General features: G+C 48.9%; 1 protein-coding gene across 7 annotated transcripts in view; it reads right to left on the reverse strand.

Moving 5' to 3' along the window:
* Nucleotides 1-23,014, reverse strand: part of mnb (minibrain) — a 110,961-nt gene that overhangs the window by 25,635 nt on the left and 62,312 nt on the right. The window contains exon 1 of one of the 7 annotated variants that reach the window (XM_075892327.1): nucleotides 16,040-16,190. The exons of the other annotated variants lie outside the window; for them this stretch is intronic. Within the exon in view, the coding sequence (XP_075748442.1) occupies nucleotides 16,040-16,064 (25 nt within the window). The 5' untranslated portion in view covers nucleotides 16,065-16,190. Of the gene's footprint in view, nucleotides 1-16,039; nucleotides 16,191-23,014 lie in introns of those variants that run through there. 7 annotated transcript variants of the gene reach the window in all.

The raw sequence follows: 23,014 nt of genomic DNA on the forward strand, positions 1-23,014 counted from the left end.
CAATTTAAACGCACATGTTGGTAGTTCAGCGCTCTTTCCTGGTGTGCTTCTTGCTGTCTTCTCGTTTATTGCGCTGTTTCGCGAAGATGTATACGACCCCATAAATGTGCATATCACATGCGTCAGATGAGCTACCTTTTTTTTTTAATGTTAAAATCGGCGCAATTCAGCTGTGAACGTGTGAGATTAATAATAACCCGTAACTGGCATTGACAGTCAGGAGTACTGACACGCTGCATGTTAGCAGAGCTGAGGTAACCGCAAGAGCACACGGAGCACAGAGAGACGAGCCGAAGCTTGCTCTGTCTTGCTGTTACCTTTTGTAATGATGAATCGCCAACTGAATTACACCCTTCTAGGTTGACAGGGCTACTGACTACAAAGTTCTCCACACAAAATCGGAGGCATTACTACGCCCCACCCTACTTATATGCGACCACACTGTCTCGCAACTCTTCCAGGGCATTCATTTTCGCCACCAACGTCGGTCGGTCAAACTAGTACACACTCGCTTGAATCGATGACGAATAGAATAGTTCCATAACTCAGAGAACTGAAAGATCGGTTTTAAGTAGCTACGATGAAGTGGACCATGCATGACTTTTGGGAGTCTCGTCGCATAATATTATTGACGGAAATACCGGGAGCTCTTCAGCGTATACGTGGATATCTGGTAAAGGAGAATAATGCGCGTGCACAAAGGCGGTGAACAGGTAAGTACATTACTTGCCTGACACGACCAATTTGGTTTTAACAACAAAGCATTCTACGAGATAACGCCGAAACAAGTGCGAATATACCGACACGTGCGAAGGTTACGAAGAGAACTAAGCCACACGCTACGAGGAAACTGCGAAAACGGGGATACACACCGCAGCCCGAACCTTTCAAGCGCTAACCAAAAAAAAATAAAAATAAAACGCACAGCTTATAGTTTAATCCATCTCACCAGCTGTGCACGTGGCGGCAGTCCTGTGAATGAAACGAACCAATCTTTTCACAGCCACACACCCGCAAGGGCTCTGGTCCGTACTGTTGGCATCCCGAAAAGCTTGTGTGGGGGGCTAGTTGGAACATATACTGCAGGAAAAGGCTGCGCTGTGAAGTTGTGGACGAAACACTGGACTGGTACAGGGAAAGCGCATATATAACAACTGAAGTTTATTGAAATAAACAGCAAAAAAAAAGGTGGAGTAACATACAAGAAGGCGGGCAGTGCAAGCAAACCACGCATACTCCTACCGGTGTGCTATCTATGCCGTATTACACGTGCTTTTATCTTTTTCCTTTTATTTGTCTCTGTAAACATGCCACTTGTCTATCCGCAAGTGCTATCGAAGGGGCGCTAACGCATGCGCCAAACCTCCCAGACATCATATAGTAAGCTTCAATGATTGTTCTCCTGATTTTATCATTGCCGTGAGCAAAAGTAGTAGCATGTAGGGTTAGCATGTAGGGTTAGACACGTCGAAAGACTTGTTGAGTGCAGGGTTTGAGTGGTGTACTTCTTTCCCTTGAGCTGTGGGGCATTTTACATTGGACAGACGGGCAGGCTCCAAGAACACAGTAATTTGTGTAGTAAGCGTGCCACAGAAAACAATCTTGCTCAACACTGCTTTGATTGCGGGTGTCAACCTGACTTCGGGGATACCACTCCTTTGGCTCACAGCAATGATATGATTGATTTGTGGGGTTTGATTGATTGATTGATTGATTGATTGATTGATCGATATGTGGGGTTTAACGTCCCAAAACCACCATATGATTACGAGAGACGCCGTAGTGGAGGGCTCCGGAAATTTCGACCACCTGGGGCTCTTTAACGTGCACCCAAATCTGAGCACACGGGCCTACAACATTTCCGCCTCCATCGGAAATGCAGCCGCCGCAGCCGGGATTCGAACCCGCGACCTGCGGGTCAGCAGCCGAGTACCTTAGCCACTAGACCCCCGCGGCGGAACAAGCTTCAATGATTGTTTATAATTGCTGTGGGCCAAAGTAGACACGTCAAAACATTTGTCGAGTGCAGGGTTGAAGTGGTGTACTTCTTTCCCTTGAGCTGTGGAGCATTTTACACTGGGCAGACGGGCAGGTGCCTTAATATATAGCTCCAAGAACACAGTAATTTTTGTAGTAGGCGTGCCATAGAAGGCAATCTTGCCCAACACTGCCTTGATTGCGGGTATCAACCTAACTTCGGGGATACCATCACCACTTTGGCTAACAACAATGATACAATCAGGAGAACAATCATTGAAGCTTACTATATGACGTCTGGGAAGTTTGGCGCATGCGTTAGCACACCTTCAATAGAACTTTCGGATTGACAAGTGGCATGTTTGCAGAGACAGATAAAATGAAGAAAAAGGGTCGATAAAAGCACGTGTATTGCGGCATTCATATCACCCCGATATGACCATGCATAGTTTGCTTGCAGCGCCCATCCCCTTGTGTGTTACTCCACCTTTTTTTTGCTATTTATTTCAAAAAACTTCCATTGTTAGATGCGCTTTCCCTGTGTCAGTCCAGTTTTTCGTCCTCAACTTCGCAGCGCAGCCTTTTACTGCTATTGGCATCATGCAAACATAACTGCAAATTTTTCACGGAACTCAGAAAGTCAGTGTTTTCAATTTAAATCACGTAATATGTAACGCAGCTAACGCGCAGCTGGCACAACAAGCGTACGCTTGCAGAGGACCGCCGCCCACATTTCATCGACCAGGAAACGGGGAAATCCGGCCGAGAAATTCCCGGCCCTACCTGACCTCACCAGGCAGCTGCATACCGTGAGGGCGCAGAGGAAAGAGTATACCGTATTAGTCCGGCGCTAGAGCCACGGAGGAACACTGCAAGTGCCACCCGGATTTCATTCACTCTGCGGAAACTGCGCGCACTTGTTTGCCCAACCATTGCGTTCCATCGAGTGTATGTATGTACGTACTACATTGAGCAGCTGCCAACAAGGCTTTGCAAGCTGCGTATGGCCCAAGTGCATACGCGGAAATGTTTTACTTCAGAACAAAGCTACCTCCCACAAACATTTAATCATCGTTGCACACAGGTATGCACGCCAGACCAAGGTATGCACGCCAGACCAAGGGGAGGAAAGGAGGTGCCCGATAGCAAACCTCCCCCCAGAACTCGACGGAGAAGGCCGTTTTACTGAAGACAAATAATAGCAATAGGGGCTAATCAAGGCCTTCAACAAGTCCCTCCCACCTTCCCCTCAAAATCACAGCGTGTCCACGGAATGAATGATGACGAGTGGGGCGAAGCGTCCATCAGTCCGTCTGTGCGTTCATGTGTCGGTCTGTGCGTTCATGTGTCTGTCTGTCTGTCTAATGAACACTCCAAGTACAGCCATCTCGCATATTTTCATCATATATTTATGAATCATCATATACAAGTACCACCAATTCAGCGGACATTTTAAGGACTAAACGAGAGGTGGCTACTGCTACATACTACATACACGGGACGCACAGCCCACGGCGTAAGGAGCTTCGTCTCTTAAAAAATCTTGGCTATGGGCCTGACGCACGCACATCCTACAACTATCTTGGTTCCAGTAGCCCCTAGATGAGCAGGGACACTGCACAACATTCGAGCTGCGAGAGTGGTTGGTCGCGAAAGCGTGCAATATGCATGTAGCACGCAGGACTCGTCGACACTAAACTCGCCTAGTGTAGCGGATCGCTGATACAGGAAAGGAAGAACAAGGTCTCAGCAGAGTGGACTTTTTAAAAAGAACGTCTGTTTGTGCTGGCTGGTCAAAGTGTATTCTGAAAGGAATTGCAGAGCGAAAGCACGGAAGGGCTGAAGAAAAGGCGTAACGGTAAGCAGGGCGAGGAACGGAAGGTGTCCCACCGCTTTCCGTTCCTTGTCCTTCCTTCAGCACTTTCGTGATTGCGTTTCAATCCCTTTCAACATGAATTTTTTTAAGCTACACTCTAAGCCGAAATTCGGCAAAGTTGGACTAACTGCAGTCGTTAAACCAATGGACGAACGGTTCGTCCAACAGGGACTAAATGTGTGACAATGCGTGTCTTGCGCAAACGCCCGGCAATGAAGGGACCAACGGGGAGGGCAACTGCGCCGCGATCGCCTCCTGTCGATGCTGCACTGCAATGCTCGGCGTGGTCGGCGATTATGAAAACAAGTTAAATAGGCTATACGCCACTGTGAAAGCGAAGTAATACAAAACAAACAGAAGATGTCATTAGAGGCAAGTAGTACAACACGCAGTCAGTGCACACAGCAAGCGCCCTCGCGTTTCCACCATGCCGGCACGGGCGGGCCGAAACCGAGTGAAAATCGCCGAACACGGGCAATGCGGATAACTCGCTTCAATGTGCTGAATTAGTTCGAACTACGGTGAACACTGACAATGCTAATAAAGGTAAGCTGTTCATCAGCGGTCGTGTACCCACACAGTGACCACAAGTTCAAAGCGATATATAGGAAAAGTAGGCTTCGTACGTCATCGGTATCAAGCGGGCTGCCGGTGTGAGTGCATTGCCGGCACAAGCGAAGGAAACGTCGCGTACAAGTTTACAAAAGTAGTAGCTCAGACAAACTTATGTCTTTTTATCCATGCGACAATCGTTATCAAAAATCCAACGTGTAGGGGATCGCGGATACGACTAATCGTGCGGCCAGCGGTACACAGGTTGTGCCTTACCAGCTCGATGAAAGAACCGTGCCTGCGAACGGTGTTGTCGCTGTAAGTATGCAGATATCTACATCACTCGGTAAGACACAGCGAACATGGGGCACTTACCTATTGTTCATTTGTGACTATAAAATAACGACGGCGAAAATTTCACGCGAGCCGCATGTTGCGATCGCCGGCGGTCGTTTAGCCGTACTCGTCGTAAGCCTAGCGACGCCGTCGGCAAGCCGACACGGTATGGCATCGGCGGGGCGCCTGCGGCTGCTTCGCCGGCTTTCCCGCACAAGCGCCGCTGCTATGTTTGTGTTTGCGGACTCGTGCGCCAGCACTGCGAACGCTGGTTCGGCCGACATGATCGAATACCAGCTGATGATTCGTATTCTCGGGCTGGAGGCATGTTGAAGATTAGATGGATCCATATTAAAAGATCGATGCGCATCGGTGCTACGAATAAGCCCATGTAAATTTTCGCGTTACGGTGTCAATATTTATTGGTTTCTTAAGCCGAGTAAAAGTCGCCCACTGGCACTAGATGGGAGGTCAAAATACTGTGCTATATATACCCGAGAGTCTGTTCTCTGTATACAGTACAGCGCGGGCAGTCAGTGTTTACGGTGTTTTACTTTGAAATAATAGTGCGTATGTATGTATGTGTGTGTGTGTGTGTGTTGCATGAATAACATACTATGATCTTCAGTGCTGATTAAATTGGAATAAACATAAAATATACTGCACAAACGCAGTGTCGCCATTTTTTTTTGCCATTGGTCCAGATGGTTCAACTGTTAGTCCCACTGGAGCATTCTACTGGCGCCAACATTTAAACCAAGTAGAGTAAGCGCTTGGGGTAACAGTTGAGCCCCTGCATTTACTCCCGCAGTTAGTCCAAAATTGGTTCAAAATCTGTGGCAGCGCATTTAGACCCCTAAAGGACCAATGGCATACCCCACTTTAGTCTTTTTCGGCTTAGAGTGTACGCAAACATTCCGAGGCGGCAAGAATTAAAAATTTTTGTAATACCGAAAATCTGACAATCAAAAAGCGGGATAACAACAAGACTGGGACAAAAATATGAAATAGAAGACTTGTAACTTCTATCCTTCAGCCCCCCCCCCCCCCCCGCCAAAAAAAAAAAGGTGTTAGTCTTTTCGGTGAATCACGTCTTGCCACGTATACGACTCTCTTAAATGGGTCCCGGTACATCTCTTCAGAGTCCCCCGACTCTTCTACGAGAGCACAGTGGTCTCCAGAGAAGGCTGACGCGTCTCTTCAATTAGTCACGCACATGGCGCAAGTCAGGACTCGCCAAAGAGAGCCTCTCTCTCTCTCTCTCGTATAGCGTACGGCATCAGTTTCGGTACTTTGGCGCACTAGGAAAATCGCAGGTCGAAAAACGGGAGAGAGTCACAATTAAGTTGAAATGCGCTGTATCGAGGCGCATGAATACAGTCTAAACATTTATTACAACCAAGTGAAAGTTTCGAAGGAAGAGAACATGCACACAGAACACATCAAGAGCACCACCCTCTCGCTCCGGCCGACCATGCCGTAAAAGGCGGCGGTTACCGTAACGACAGCTGTGACACGCGCAGCTATAGGTTTAACGTGGGTTTAGCGGGCGGCACCCTTCGCCGAGTCGAATGAACGCCGGCAAAGAGGGCCTCATCTTTAGTCGCCGCGGCGATTCGGAAACGGAGCAGCCAGCGCGGGACGTATCCGGTTGTTGGCTACTGCCACCGTTGGTCGACTGCCGAACAAACAACATATAGAGATTTCATTTCATTTCATTTCATTTTATTACCTTAAAGACCCCATTGAAGGGGTATTACATAAGGGGTGGGTAAATATATGAAAACGTGAAAGCCATTTTTTTTTTTTTACAATGCAAGGTAATTTGTTACGGTGTTCAAAAAGGTGGTAGGACAGGTTATGGCGGTGATTTCGTTAGAAAGGCCGTTCCAGTCCGTAGCTGCACGAAAAAAGAATGAGGACGAAAAAGTGACGGTGCGCGTACGCGGCCGCTCAACTGACCAGTGCCCAGTGACCAGTGCGACAAGTGACCAGTGCGACAAGTGACCAGTGCGATGGGAGATGCGTGCCGGAGGAAGAATGTATGGTGGCCTGCCGAGCGAGCTGTAAAAATATAGGTAGAGGGAGATGTGGGCACCCCTTCGAAGCCACGCTCAGTTTATTAGAGAGGAAACTAAAACGTAACAAGAAAAAAATGCGAAGAAGAGTTGGCCGGGCAAGTTGTTCGGGTGCTTCGGAGGCACAACAACAAGCAAGCAACGCGAACCGGCGAGGAAGAGGAAGAAGGAGCCCTGTTCCGAACGCAATCGTTGCTAGCCGCCCTACCGTTGCGCCACGCCCGGAATGCGGCGGCTGCCCGCGGCGGTCGTCGCAAGCAGGAGCGGCCACATTCGCGTGTCAGTGAAGCTGGCACAACAATGATTTTTTTTTTCTTCTGTTGCTGCGCCACTATGTTTCGCCAGAAGGGCGGCGATGGCGCTACGTACGCAGTCGTATAAGTCCACTCCTTAAATAAAAAGGTGAGTAAAAATAACGATCGCCATTGAATAATAAAAGCCCCGTATTTCCAGGTCACGAACAGCAATCACGTTATCAGCGTGACATACAGGGAAGCAATGAGCTCAGGGCTTCTTCCCTTCGTTATTTCTAAATATCCATGCAGACGTGTTGCACCTATTACGTCGGTGACGCAAGCAATGAAAGCAAAATTACTCTTGTAATGCGCACCACGGTGCTTCAATCAGAAGCCTCGCAAGTCAATCACACACGTGACACTTCTTGTGATTAAGCCGCCGCGGTGGTCTAGTGGCTAAGACACTCGTCTGTTCCACTATGGCGTCTCCCAGAATATCGTTGTTTTGGGACGTTAAACCCCGGCAACTATTATTATATGTTCGTTTTTTTTACCTCGTCCGTCCACGTATCAGCGGCTATTCTGTGATGCTGATGTCAGGTTCAATTTTCACTGCGGGGACGGTGCCGCATTCCGAGGATGACGATACGCAAGTAAAGAAAGAATGACATGTTGAATCCAGACGGTGCACCAGAGACAGGTGGAGCATATAACATAAACGCAGGGATGCTGACCATGTCTACTACCGGGCCTACACGAAAGTAAGGGAATCAAAAGAGAAGGCACGAATCTACGCAATTCGCAAGCATGGTGCAGCGCGCTTTAATTTAACTCTCCTTATACACTACCGCACTGTCTTTATGGACATGCAAAATTTTGTCCGTTCCAGCACGAGCTTCTCTTATCCAAAAAAGTGTAAGTGACAAACCACATGGGAAGAAGCGCCGAAATCATACGCATTAGGTTAGCTTAACGCCATTGGGAGTACGAAACAGCCAGCGAACCAATAATCCATGCACGGCTGCGGTCGTCTGACCGCCGTATAGCAGTTGTGGTACAACCGGGTGATCGATTGATTGATTGATATGTGGGGTTTAACGTCCCAAAACCACTATATGATCACGAGAGACGCCGTAGTGGAGGGCTCCGGAAGTTTCGACCACCTGGGGTTCTTTAACGTGCACCCAAATCTGAGCACACGGGCCTACAACATTCCCGCCTCCATCGGAAATGCAGCCGCCGCAGCCGGGATTCGAACCCGCGACCTGCGGGTCAGCAGCCGAGTACCTTAGCCACCAATATTCTCCGATTCTAATTTCCTAACAGCCATTGAAACAGCATTTTGAGCTGCTGAAATAACCCATATATTTAACGTTGGCTTTGTACTTCTCTTGGTTGTTGATTTTTTATGTGTATAATTACTGCTTTCATTGTATAATCCTGTGTTTTGTACTTTTGTTCTAATACTGTACTACAAGTGTTGATTTCTCCTGTATACTGTAATGCACGATTTATTTGCTTTTAATTTTGCTGTTTTGTATTCTATTTTCTACTGTAACCCCCCTACAACAATGCCCAATGGGCGATGTAGGTACTTGTAATAAATAAATAAATAAATAAATAAATAAATAAATAAATAAATAAATAAATAAATAAATAAATAAATAAATAAATAAATAAATAAACAAACCGGGTGATCGGCGTGGTCGAGTGTTCCAAGAAAAATTGAGCGGTCGCCTGGTATATGACTGGGCCGTGGCGTGCCCCGCGCCGGTCACACTGCCCTAACTTTCCGTAGCACTGTCAAACGAGCTGTTACATCGAGACCGACGCACGCCAGCACTTGAAAACAGAACCTCCCTAGCAGGCCGTGCTCAGCTCTCGTACCGGGATAAAAGGACATCGGTGATCGCGGCTTTTTGGCCAACGACGCCAGGGCACGCCACTGACTGAGCCGTCGGTGTGCAGTCGTTAGCGTGCACGACCGGACATGCTGCTGCTGCCGCCCGCTATCATCACTACACACAGAGAAAGGCCGGTTCTCAGTGTTCACTGCAGAACTTCGATCCGTCCCGCGCACGTACACTAAAGCCGAAGTGGAGCCAGCCCACCGCTGAGAAACGAGGTATTGTATAGCACTGCGCGCAGCAGTTCTGCAGTTATAAGGTGCCCGAGAACTTTGCACAGTGGTTGCAGCAGCACAAAACAATACCTGTTAGTAAATTAATCCCGTTGAGTGCGCATCAAAACGGCTATATTGTTCAGAACGAGATTGAAAAAAAAAATCACGCCATATCCACGGAGTGAATGATGATGATGAGTGAGGCGAAGCATCCATCCGCTCGTTCTTGTTTCCGTCCGTCCGTCCGTGCGACCATCCGTGCATCCACCCACGCATCCGTCCGTCTGTCCGTGCGTCCATCAATTCATCCATCCGTCAGTCCATCCGTCCGTCCGTCCGTCTTCTAGTCTATCTGTCCTTCCGTTGGTGCGTCCATCTGGTGAATACTCCAAGTATACCGCCATCTTGCATCCCCTGTGGCACATACCAGCTCCGCGCGTCCATCCATCCATCCGTCCGTCTTCTAGTCTGTCTGTCCGTTCATTCGTCCATCTGTGCATCCGTCCGTGCGCCCGTCTAGTAAACACTCCAAGTACCGCCATCTCCCATCCCGGTGGCTACGTACGACAACGACGGAGGATGGACAGACCCACACCCCAAAGAACTTCACCCCCCCCCCCCCCCAAAAAAAAAGAGACGAAGAAAATGCTCACAACACTGGCTTCGGTGGTACTTACCAATCGTCCGAGCTATGCGTATACATTTCATGAGTGTTCTTACTTGAACCTGTGCGCAACTGCGTCCAACACTGAGCATGGCATGGCTGTTGGAACCCAGACTATACGTCAGAGTTGAAGCGGTATTCTTCATCTGTCGCGTATATAGGCGCAGTTTCTTTCAATCGCATTCTGTAACCTTGTACACCAGCAGCTGCAGACAGTGCGGGAACCGCAATATGCTAACGTAACGCCACTAGTAGAGACTGCAGATGCGCGTTGATACGAAACAGCACAACAGGCAAGCGCTATACATTCCATCGCGTTAGCGGTGCGCAAAGCCTCCCCGTAACAGGAGACACCTCTAGCTGCCATCGGACATTCGGCGGCTTCGTTTCAGCGGGCAGCTTCATTACGCTTGCTTTCACCTTGACGTATCCATTCCGCGGCATCGGAATGAACACGTCGCGCAACGTCCCTTAGCACCGCAAGGTGGTCACATTTGAGCGTCGAGTCTACATATAGTGTTCGATTAAATGATGTCCCCTCTGCCACAACATCGACGAAATGATGCAGTGGTGCTTTTGTTATATTAATGGTGCAAGGGTATACTGGTTAAAAAGTGGCATTATTATTATTATTATTATTATTATTATTATTATTATTATTATTATTATTATTATTATTTGCAAGGGTCCAGGATTCGACCCCGCGGCCTTCGGGTCAGCTGTCGCGACCGCCGTAACCACTGTGCGACCGCGGACGTCCAAGCTATAATTGCTCGCAAGAACGAACGCTCATCTCCACAATATCGCACGCAGCGCTATCCCTTTGCCCAAAATAAAGCACGAACTACGACGGCCTGCCGATTTAACGTTCCCGCATTCCGTGGTTCGGTCGATTAGCGCGCTCAATCCGTCTTCGAGCGCGGCTTTTTACAGGGATGCGCGGTGGCTGCGGGGTTTCGCGCCGGCCGCACCGCCGACGACGACCGGTAATAATGACCCAGCCGCAGGGGAAGGGAAAAAAAAGAAGCCCGCGGTCAGCGGGTCGCCATCCCCGGGCAGAGGCCCACACCGGACAGAGGCCCACAACATATGTGCGCCGTCTCGCCTCGTCGTTCAGACTGTGCAATGCGCCACCGCGCGCACTATACCCATGCATATCGCACGCGCGGCACCGTGGGAACGGGAGACCGGTGACCTCTAACACCGCGCGCACAGCAATCTCGCCAGCTTGGCCGATCGAGTCCTCCTCGCGAGGAAAGACCTGCAGTGCAGCGGTTACGACTTCCGGTCGATCCGCGTTCCAATCGGGGTGGAACGCAAATATGCTCGCCCGTTTAATTTCGGTCCGGGCAGCACGAAATCGGGCGTAAAGATTAAGATTGGTTTAGGACGCGGGCGTAGCGGTGGGGAGACGGGCCCCGGAGCGCTGGCGTGGCTTGGGTGAGAACAATGGTCCCTTTTTGCAGCCCCCCCCCCCCACTTCCCCCTTGTGACGTCCAAGGTTTACGATGACACCGCTAAATTAAACTTTCGATATAGAAATAAACCCACATTTACATCGATAGTAGAACAGAACCCGGAGTGCTATTCTGGACACTGTCAAATTACGTCATGTTTTGAAATTTCGTCACGGCGGCTTTTAAAGCCAATTGGAGAGACAGTAGCACCCTTCTGGACCCACCAGAATTGAGTAGTGGCAGAATTTAACAACATGACGGAAATTTGACGATGCCTAGAATAGCACCGCTGGAAAGCCCGCTAAGAGGCGAGTGACGGTCAGCGACGCCCATTTCATGTTCATGAACCGCGCAGACCAACATGACGTCGTGGACGACGACTGCGCCGAACTAGCTATATAAAATTTTACCTCTATAAATGTGCGTCATACATTTCATTCTTAAACGTGACAAGGACTAAATGAGTACCATGACATAACGATTGGCACCGTTGTATCCACAAGGGTCTGTGCCCGGTGCTGAAGCCGCTAGAGGAGGAGGAGGAGGAAGCGCTCCGCGACTGAGAGAGAGAGAGAGAGATAAATGATACAGACACTATCTTACACCGTGCCGTGGAGTTAAGATAGCGAGAGTGTTTCGATGGAGGAATGCAGCTGAAGCCAACGCTATACGATAGTGAACCAGGACATGTCCCGAATCTAGATACTCCTGCTGCTGTGTTTGCAACGTCATGTGGCGAAATTCAAGGTATCGCACTTGCGCTGTTGAGGCTCAGTAAACTGCTAAACTAGGTTGAACACATTAATGTCTTTCACACTATTTTTGTCACATACGAGAGACAAGATGCTTCCGCAATGTCATGGTCCTTCAAATAAACGCACGAGTAGGAAAGACTGGCGGCATAGTCCGAAAAATTCAAACACGTCACCTTTGACGGGTAATACGTGTATTTGCGCGATCAACATGTATGCTTCTTTTTCGTTAAAGTTCAACACACTTGAACGCCATCTAGTTGTGGGCTTCAGCGGCGGGCCCTCTAATAATGATAATAATAATAATAATAATAATAATAATAATAATAATAATAATAATAATAATAATAATAATAATAATACGTGGGGTTTTACGTCCCAAAACCACGATATTACTGTAAAAGACACCGCAGCGAAGGGCTTCGGAAATTTTGGGCCATCTGATTCTTAAATGTGCACTCACATCACACAGTCTCTGTACCTCAAACATTTTGCCACCCCTGAAATGCAACTGTCACGGCCAGCGGCAAGTATGGCAGGGCATTATGTCGCCACTGTTCAGCACAAGTGTATAGCACAAGCATCCACTTAGGGTGGCGCTGCTGCTGCGGCCTTAGTTCAGAGCCGACGCTTGCGTCCCAGTTTACGTCCCACGGTAAAACTGATATTCCTGCAAGTTCCATCACGCACCCTCACGCTTGGCGTACTTGTGGCCAAATACTAACGTGTGCCCGCCACACACACACAAAACTACAGTAGGCAAGTTCATTAACAGCACCGTGAAATGCATTTCGCTTCGTGACGAATTATTTACTATAAACATGGGCCAACAAGACATGTTTGTCAGGCCCGTGTACTCAGATTTGGGTGCACGTTAAAGAACCCCAGGTGGGCGAAATTTCCGGAGCCCTCCACTACGGCGTCTCTCATAATCAAATACTGGTTTTGTGACGTTAAACCCCACAAATCAATCAATCAAGACATGTTTGTCGAGAAAGAGTTCCATAACTAAGTTTTCATGCGAGAATGTATTTCTGTTCTTTGCGTTCGCACAGCAACATCAAGTTGTGAGGCAAGCCGCGGGATGGGGTCGGGCCGGCGCGGCACCGTCGGCTCAAAGCGGCGCCAAGCGCGCAGGGGTCTGCGCCCGGGCGCTGAAGCCGCAAGAGCTCCGCGATAGAGAGAGAGGAGAGCCAGCGCCGAAATTAAGATAGAGAGGGGGGAGGGCTCCGACGAAGGAAGTCCAGACGGCGGCGAGAGGCGGAACAAATGGGTCACGCTGTCGGGAACCCGGAGGCGGCGGCGACGGCAAAGACGAGACCGCCGAGAGAAGGCGAGAGAGAGAGAGAGAGGGAGGGATGGCGGCGCGCGTTGGCCACGCGACTGACGCCGGCGGGTCCGGACCGCGGCTGCTGTTGCCGCGCTGCTCGAGGCCCGGCAACGCTCGCGGCGACCTTCGTCTCACCGAGGGTGACGATAGTTATAGCACGAGACCAAAACGACGACACAGAGACAAGAAGGACACGAAAGACACGAGCGCTCTGTGTCGTCGTTTTGGTCTCGCGCTATAACTATCGTCATGCCATACCAACTAGCCCAAGCTGCCACACTTCTAACTCACCGAGGGGGCTCGGAGGAGTGGAAACAGGCCGGCAGGCCCGCCGCTGCTCGCCGACTATACGTTAGCGCTGGAATAAGGCTTCCTTCCACTTGCACGGGCCATCTATACGGACTGGTCCCGCGAAAGTATACGTCCATCTCAAGCGAACGCTTCTCTGCAGTGTTCATCACCAACACTGCTATATTTTCTAGTTCGTCCCACTCCCCGCAGTACAGCGGCAGATCATATTGAGCGTCCGGAAGATGTTCCGTTTAGTTGTTTCGAGTGCTTCATGAGCGCGCTCTTTCCGGGCTCAAGATTGGGAAGTTATATCAAAGCACGCTTTTTATACTCATGTCACAAGTGGCAACTCAAGTGCACTTCGAGAGAGTATACTCACGCTCACGAAGTGTACTTTGGAAATGATGGCATAGGGCAATGGACGGATTTGTATAGCCCAACGTATATTTGTTATTTTTTGCGCCCGTGTCTCATCGTCGGACCACGTTGTCTTAGTTGAAGTAGCACCTGTGGGTACACACGCCATCGTAAATGACCAGAGAACAACTCGCCTACACAAGTGTGCCTCGAAGTAAACAATGCGACCGACGCAGCCGTTGCACTAAATGTAGAGCTACTGTATATGCTATATGCTACCTAAAGGTAGCATATACAGTAACTCTAACTAAATGTGTTGCGGCATCCCCCTAGCGGACGTCGCCTCAAACTGTCCGATGGTGAAAGTAGCGAGGTTTTTCGTTGTATTATGACTTGTTTTAATACATAGCAGTATTCCTCATAACAAAAACAATTGTTTAGAAGTAGTATGAGCGCCGCTTTACGCAACATCGTATTTCTGTCACTGGTACCCAGGCTACACACTTCGTCGCAGCGAAGTGAGGTAGAAGAACACACTTGCTGGCAAGTGTACTTCGCAGCGAGTCACACTAAACCTTCTCGCGTGACAACGCGCAAATGACACTCGCGGCAAAGTGTACACGCTCAAAGTGCACGTAAGTCGCCACGAGTGACAGGGGTATGTATTGTAGTTACAGTGAGTGCATTCGCTACACGCGCCAAGTGCCAGCACTGAGCACGGGCAGAGGAAAGTCCAAACTATAGGAGGCAGAGCAGCGGCGAAAGATTTGGCTTTACCGATAATGGCAAAGTTTGGTTTAACATCCCGAACCGACTCAGGCTACGTGAGACACGCCGTAACGGAGGTGAAGAGGAGGGCTCAGGACAGTGTCGTAGCCAAGAACGGCACGCCGGGCATGCGCCTCCTCCTCCGCCCCTAAATTTACATCTGGCACGGTATGCAGAGCACAAAATATAAAGCTCGACCACAATTGCCTTTAAGTTAAGCTGCAGCAACCGCGACAAGTCTACAACTCAGGCTTTTTTTTTTTTTTTTTTTTTGCACAGCTCTTTTATCCCTTGCTGTCCATTTAAAGAGAATGTGAACCGGCACCGCTCGAAAAACCAGCCTTATATCAGCATCATCACGTTTGTAGCTAATATCATTGCAACAGAAGGCGACAGAAGTTCTGTTGAAATTCCTACGCGACACGGACTTGAACTTCAAGCGGCTGTAACAGCAATGTCACACACCGCGAAAGACAAGACTGGACTATGACTGATAGTGCGCGCGTGTGCTGCTTGATGTGCTCTGTTTATCTCTCTTCCCTCTCTCCCATCCCCCTCCCATGCACAGGGTAGCAAACCGGCTGCCGCATCATCATCATCAGCCTGACTACGTCCGCTGCAGGACAAAGGCCTCTCCCATGTTCCGCCAGTTCTTTTCCTCCTATTTTCCTTCCTTCCTTGTAGCTAATATCGAATCACCCGCAACAGCTTAATCACCAGCCCAGACTCACACCCTCGTTTATAGGCAACAATAAACTGCGTATACGTTACGTCATAGGATTCTATATGATATGCGACGTCACAGCCAAACACGGCGCCGGGCCAACAAAGCCACAGTGACGACTGGTTGTTGTCGCTCCCTTCCAAATGCGCATGCGCGTCATATACGTCACGCTATGTCGTCACGACTGACGTACGAGGGCAAGCTTGGTGGCGGTCTCGTTCGAACCGAATCGACTAGCGGCCAGAGAAGTTTATGTGCATGCGTCTCGGAAGTTCCTTCGTTACCCCCACAGACGCACTTTGTTTTGTTTTGTTTTCTTCTAGTACGCAAAAACTGTACGCAGTAACATCTGATGCTCCAATAACTAGCGTTTTTACTCGTCAAAAAGAGACGGCAGGGATTAATATCTTTCCGGCAAATTAAAATCAGCGCAGGATGGGATCATGGCAAGCCCCACGCATTCAACAAACAGCTCGGCACATAACGAAAAAAAAAGGTACACGTGAACTTAAAACTCACGGAAAACTCGTAGTGCGTCTTGCATAAATCGCTGTGTATTCCTTCGACGCTGCTGCCTCTGATGAGCACGCCCGCAAGTCGTTCAGTTTCGACGGTCAAGTGGTTGCCTTCGTAGTATATCAGTGGCTGAGCGTCACTTCTTTTCAAGAAGACGGTATACATGCGACTGACGCTGCAACAAAAGCAAAAAGAAGAAAAAAAAATGCGGGACACCGATTAATAGCGAGCCTCACCAACAAAGCGGCTGCTCCCGTAAACATCGAAAAAAAAAAAGTATACGAGCACGCCAGCATTTTGCCAGCTCTCTTCACGAGAAGTGAAATAACGTCAACGCCCAATTTTCTTGTTTTCTCTTTAAGTTAAGCTTACGTCAGCGAACAATCATCGAATGCGAAGCCACGTTCGGCGACGCGAGCGTGACGTAACATCGCGCTGGCTGTGACGCAGGCGAAGCACGCGCACCTGATGTCGAAGCGAGTTTCAATAAAGACACATAAAAAGAAGCAACCATTCGCGAGAACGGACAGGCTGCAAAACACGAGACGTCCGAAACGGCGCTGTGACGTCGCCAGTTGCACGTGTAAAGAGATCGCCGTCAGAGTTGCGCTGTTGTTTGTTTGCGATATACGCCCAAAGCCATGTGTACTCGTGGATAACCTTTTCTAGGCAGTGCATGCCCACTATAGCGCACCAAGAAATTGCACCTAATCTTGCTGACAATTTTGTTTCTCTCAATTCTCTCGCTCGAATGAATACTGATGTACATTTATTATGACGCTAAAACAGTTTCCTGAAGTCGTGGGTGAAACAAAATTGCTGTTCTTTTCCCGATTTCTTTCCTCTCTCTCTCTCTCTCTCTCTCTCTCAGCCCAAACATTTCTTGGGCACCACGTTTAGCTGCCTGCATGTTTCTCCAAGTAAACACGGCGTACATGACGTGTGTTGTTCCATGTGCGGCCCTACGTTTAGTTATGAAAAGAAAAAAGTTCTGGAGTGTGAGTGTTCTGGAGTCCGAAATGTACACCGAACGATCGAAAATGTCTCTCCCCCATTCACAATTTTCATGTACGCGTCCTTCTATATACGAATCGAATTACGTAACGCAAACTATACGGACCACAACATTGACATCTCGTTGTTTAGAAATGATAAGACACTCCATACTTCGAAGATACACAGTCAATACGCCGATTCAGAGTCATGGATAAATAAATTTGAAAAGAAGACATCGCACCAGATATACGGACACACGTGCATCTCTCATTCAGCGAAAAAAAGCGTCCGCTCTATCGCATCACGCCAGCTGTTTTTCGTGCCACATTTTCTCCCGAGTTCGCCACGCCTTCACAGCTGCCAAGCGCAGCACCTCCCGGAATCTGCCCGATGCCTTGCAGCACACTACATTTGATCGTCAACTGTTGCGCATCATTAAATGTATGTTTATAGAGCCGGCGCCGACGTGTCAGGAACGAAGAAAAAAAGAAAGAAGATTCTGTTGTGCTTTACAACAGTCGTTCACTTTTGTCTTAGTCAGTTGCACACGTCTGGATGACTATTTTTTATCTGCCAAGTGCAAGCTACGTGAAGCTTCGCAGATATATCCTTCGGACACGCAGTACAAATGTTCTAGATATAGGCGTATGCTATGCGAGCGATGCTATATTTTACAAAAAAAAAAAAAATCTTTCACAAATTATGGTAGACATTTGCTCTTACGAAAAAAAAGAAAAAAAAAACCCAACAGCACACGGGCACATCAATGATCATTAACACCTTATGTTCCACTAATGAACAGATATACACGTTGTGGCTTAGAATTCGCAATAACGAAAGGCCCAATTGCACCGAGCCAAAGACCGCCGATGTGGCTTGCAGATGCAGGGCGGCGACGCCTTGATCCCAGTACTACATATCCCGCTAGCGTCAGAGCTCAGCAGATGAAGCAAAATTTGCATCATTTTAATTGATGACGCAGTACCAACACTAAAAGCAAAGCGCGTCCGAAAGTGCCCGCAGACACGCGAAAATCCATTCGCTCAACAGAATGCTCAACAGGATCCGCGCACTGCATGCCACGGTGATAGTATAGCTAAGACACTCGGCTGCTGACCCCCAGGTCGCGAGATCGAATCCCGGCCACGGCGGCTGCATTTTCAGTGGAGGCGGAAATGTTGTAGGCCCGTGTGCTCAGATTTGGGTGCACGTTAAAGAACCCCAGGTGGTCGAAATTTCCGGAGCCCTCCACTATACGGCGTTTCTCATAATCATATGGTGGTTTTGGGACGTTAAACACCTCATATCTATCTAACAGGATCCGTATGGCGTGACCTGACAGCTGCAGACGCCATTGCCAAGTTTCGCGAAAACGCCAGAAGACACGGAGACCAAACGCTTTCACAACAACATGTTTGCCTTCGAGTGTCGTCTCTGCAACCTCGTCAAACGGTTGCAATGCAAACAAGTGTGCCGAATCGTGTGCTAGCCCCGCCACGGTGGTCTAGTGGTTAAGGTACTCGGCTGCTGACCCGCAGGTCGCGGGATCGAGTCCCGGCTGTGGCGGCTGCATTTCCGATGGAGGCGGAAATGTTGTAGGCCCGTGTACTCGGATTTGGGTGCACGTTAAAGAACCCCAGGTGGTCGAAATTTCCGGAGCCCTCCACTAGGGCGTCTCTCATAATCATACGGTGGTTTTGGGACGTTAAACCCCACATATCAATCAATCAATCAATCAATCAATCAATCGAATCGTGTGCTAGCATTCGAACCGCCAGGGCGGTATACCGCATGGTCGTACACAGGAAATGGGCGTACAACGTCAATATATACGGACGGAAACTTTGCCTGGATTTTACAGCTTCAATCAGAAGAATAGAGATGATATTAGTTTGGCGCTATGTAGTGTCGGCGTACGGAGAGTTTGCGCGGCCACTATATAGACCGACGCCAGAATGATGGACAACAAGTAAGTACGCAACTTCGTGCGAAGTCCTAGTGATTTAGGTTCTTTAGAGGCGAAGCTCCTTATGCTCAAGGGCAGTCCATGCCTCCGGCGTAGTCAGCACAGACAGACAGACAGACGAACAGACTTTCGCTCCACTCATATCATCATTATCTCCGTGGATATATAGTGTTATACTGCGACTTTTTTTGTTTTTGGTCAGACTATTTCAGACTTTTTTGGTCAGATGACTTGCTTATCCTGGATAATTTATAAACACGCACACACCCACCCACCCACCCACCCACCCACCCACCCACCCACCCACCCACCCACCCACCCACCCACACACACACACACACACACACACACACACACACACAGAAACGAGCACGCACAATAAAGTTAAATCATTCAACCAATTCAATCTGCCCTAACGAGCCTAAAAATGCCACAAAGAACTGACTGTTCATGCTTCAATTATATCACAAAGGCCTAGCATGCGATATGGCTTATGTTCGATATCATTACGGGGTCTGTCTCTGCGCATTTCTGCCAAAAATCAGCAGCTGAAGAGGCCTAACGGGCGCACTAACCAACTGCGACTCCGACCGCATACGCTGCCATATTAGGGCACGATTTTATAACGCACGGCGTGCTTCCCCGTGCCAAAAGAGACCCCCGGACTGCGGCACGTATATGACGTCACGCGTCACAGATGCCCCGGCGAATTACCGTCACGTGTTCACGCCACGTATTCCCCGCACGTTCCGTCTACTTCCTCCCTTTAATTGGCGGCAACAGCAGCTTGCACCGGAGGGACGCAATTTCACACAACGCATCTCGGAGCAGCAACCCGAGCTGCGCGGAAATTATTTTACGATGCAAAGCCCGCCACTCGGACGGCCAACTTCGCACCATGGCTCGAATGTCCGCACCTCGCTTTCGCTTAATTTTTACAGCAGCCCCCACTCTTGACGTCACGTGCTACCTCGACGAGACAGGTCTGGATTCTCGGCTGTTTAGTCGGGGCAAATATACGCGTCCAAGTGAAGGGTGGAAAGAAGACAACGCGCCGAGCGGAAACTTTTTGCAGACTTTGCATATATAAACAGAAGCGCACGTGCTGACACACACACGAACGTATACTATTTGAATAAATTGCAAGCGCGCGCAGACTCTCAGAATGGCCAGCGTGAGGAGCGGGGAAAAGGCTGAAACAGCTATACGAAACCACGGAGCAATGGCGAAATTTCGAAGGGCATAGCTATATAGACGATTCGTATACAGCGTTCGACGTTGAAAATAGAATTTGCGGAGAAGTCTCGATCCGTGGTGGTCCTGCTGCGTAAACTGTTCCGCCTTGCTGCATGCAGCCGCGCGGGTGTTGCGTCGGAACTTGCAATGCCCCCTATCTCCTCCCCGGCGCCTGCGGCCTTCCTCTTACGCCGAGCTATATAGCGGTGCCGGAGCGAGACCAAGCCATCCGAGACAAGCGAGTGAGCGGCAGTGCTGCGGAATTTTTTTTTTTGCGCTGAAATCGCTGCGCCGATGCACTCGGTTGTTTTATGACGACGCTATTTAGATGTCACAGGGCCCAATATTGGATTATTCCATCGTCCGTGTACAGTGTCAGAGAGAGCGCCTGTTATTAAACAAACAGTAGTCCATGATTATGAGGCAAGTACTTAAACTCTTAAAATAAATTGCACCAGTGTCTTAATTTTTTTTTGTCTGCGTGTTTGTAGCGTGTTGTTTTTTAGAACGAACTTGCACGCTTTGGGGAGTCTTCGTGTCACGACAATAGCCGTCATTTGGCTCACTCGCGTTCTCTTTCTTGAAAACTCGCCAGTTCCTATCGAAAATCATATGAAACTCTATCTATCTATCTATCTATCTATCTATCTATCTATCTATCTATCTATCTATCTATCTATCTATCTATCTATCTATCTATCTATCTATCACACACACACACACACACACACACACACACACACACACACACACACACACACACACACACACACACACACACACACACACACGAGGCTAGGGTTACTTAGATAGGTGATGCAGCATAGAAATGTGAGCCCAGCGTGCATATTTTGAACCAACGTGCATATTCTGAATAAAGAGCACGTGCCAGCACTTAGCTTTTTAAACGGTTTCTAAGCTATTTTCATCACTATATATATATATATATATATATATATATATATATATATATATATATATATATATATATATATATATATATACGGAAGCGAAAAAGCACGACTGACACACTGACGAAGGCTGGCCCACCTGCCGAAACGTATGTGAATAATAAAAGTGTTTCCTCGTTAGTCGTGCTTTTTCGCTTCCGTTTATACTACGGAGCCAGTGCGCTTCCTTCCTCGCAATGTCTATAGATATAGATATATATATATATATATATATCAACAGCAGGCGTAACCGTAATGCAAATATATGTCTGATCTATATCCAAACGACCTCGACGTGTACATACACACACAGATTCGACATCTGTATAGCGTACGGCCATACCGATACACGGTCGCCACAGCCCGAGCTCTTCGTAAGCGTGAAACGAAAGCGGACTTCAAAAGGGCAACAACAAAGAGTACACTTTAAAAGAAGCGCGGCGGCGGATCACCCGCAAAAAGGCAACGGCCTTTCGGATGGAACTGACGAGACTTTCAATGTATGCAAAGCTACACATGACGTCAGACGACGCACTCGAGCAGTGGAGAAATCGCGATCCTTCTGACATTCCCGGCAATCACGTCACGAATCTTCCTCCTACACGCGAGCAAAGAGATGCCCCGAAAAACGCCGACGCAGCTGTTTTCAACATATGCACGCACCCGCTGTCACGATCGTCAACAAAAGTTGTTTCCCGCCATATATCTGAATAGTTCTCAAACCACTCGCATTATATTTATTATTTAATTTTATTTATGTAAGTACGGGGCCCGGAGTGCCACGTACCCCCTTCTGACTACGCCACTGGACCCGCACGACTCTGGGCCGATCCCCTGTGCGACCACTGTCATCCACGGAGTAGCGCCATCATGATCGCGATAGGGCGTCTGTTTCATCTTTCTGAATTATCGATTTCTCACCAAAAAGCGCGGGAAATCCATAGGTAATCGCATATCAACTATGGCCCAGCATTCTCCCATATTCGCTTAGCCCGGTCTAGGCGTTGGCGGTCTGAAACAGTCTGTAGCGGCGAGAGAAGAAGAGACGTGAGATGACGTTGAAGGCGGCCGACGGGGCCGTGCTGATCTCGCCACTTTATTGCACGCCTGAAGAGGAGCCGCGGTGGCTGTCCACGTCCGACGCGCCAGGTGCGTCAGCTCGTTCTAAATCTCGCACAGCTCGAGCTAGCATCAGCTGCGCGAGAGGCGCGGCGCAGTGATCAAGAAATGATGGCGATGATGATGGCACTACAAGGCTATGCGCGAGACCCGGACACACTCTATAGTAATCGGTGCCGTGATTGCAGAAAAGGTCGATTGACGTGGTTATTTTATTATTGTTGTTGTTTCGCGTTCGGATGTAAGTACGCTACCAACAAGGATGGCACACAGCTAGCGTCCGCACGCAAACGCACTAAATCGAATCACTAGTGGAGGCGAAGCGCGCGACGGGGTCGCACTGAGTCACCCCGCGCTATCGACTCGCGCATAGCACGAGTGACAACAGAACAAACAACGCGTTCGACCGAGCCACTACGCATAAACCGCCGCATCTACGCCGGTATCGGTTCCACGTATCATCATCACCATCAGCCTGACTACGTACAAAGCAGTACAAAGGCCTCTCCCATGTTCCGCCAGTTAACCCCGTCCTGTGCTTGCTGCTGCCAATTTATACCCGCAAACGTCTTAATCTCATCTGCCCACCTAACCTTCTGTCTCCCCCTAACCCGCTTGCCTTCTCTGGGAATCCAGTCAGTTACCCTTAATGACCAGCGGTTATCCTGTCTACGCGCTACATGCCCGGCCCATGTCCATTTGCTCTTCTTT

The sequence above is a fragment of the Rhipicephalus microplus genome, chromosome 4 (assembly GCF_043290135.1).
Source record: "Rhipicephalus microplus isolate Deutch F79 chromosome 4, USDA_Rmic, whole genome shotgun sequence".
Taxonomy (NCBI): Eukaryota; Metazoa; Arthropoda; class Arachnida; order Ixodida; family Ixodidae; genus Rhipicephalus; species Rhipicephalus microplus.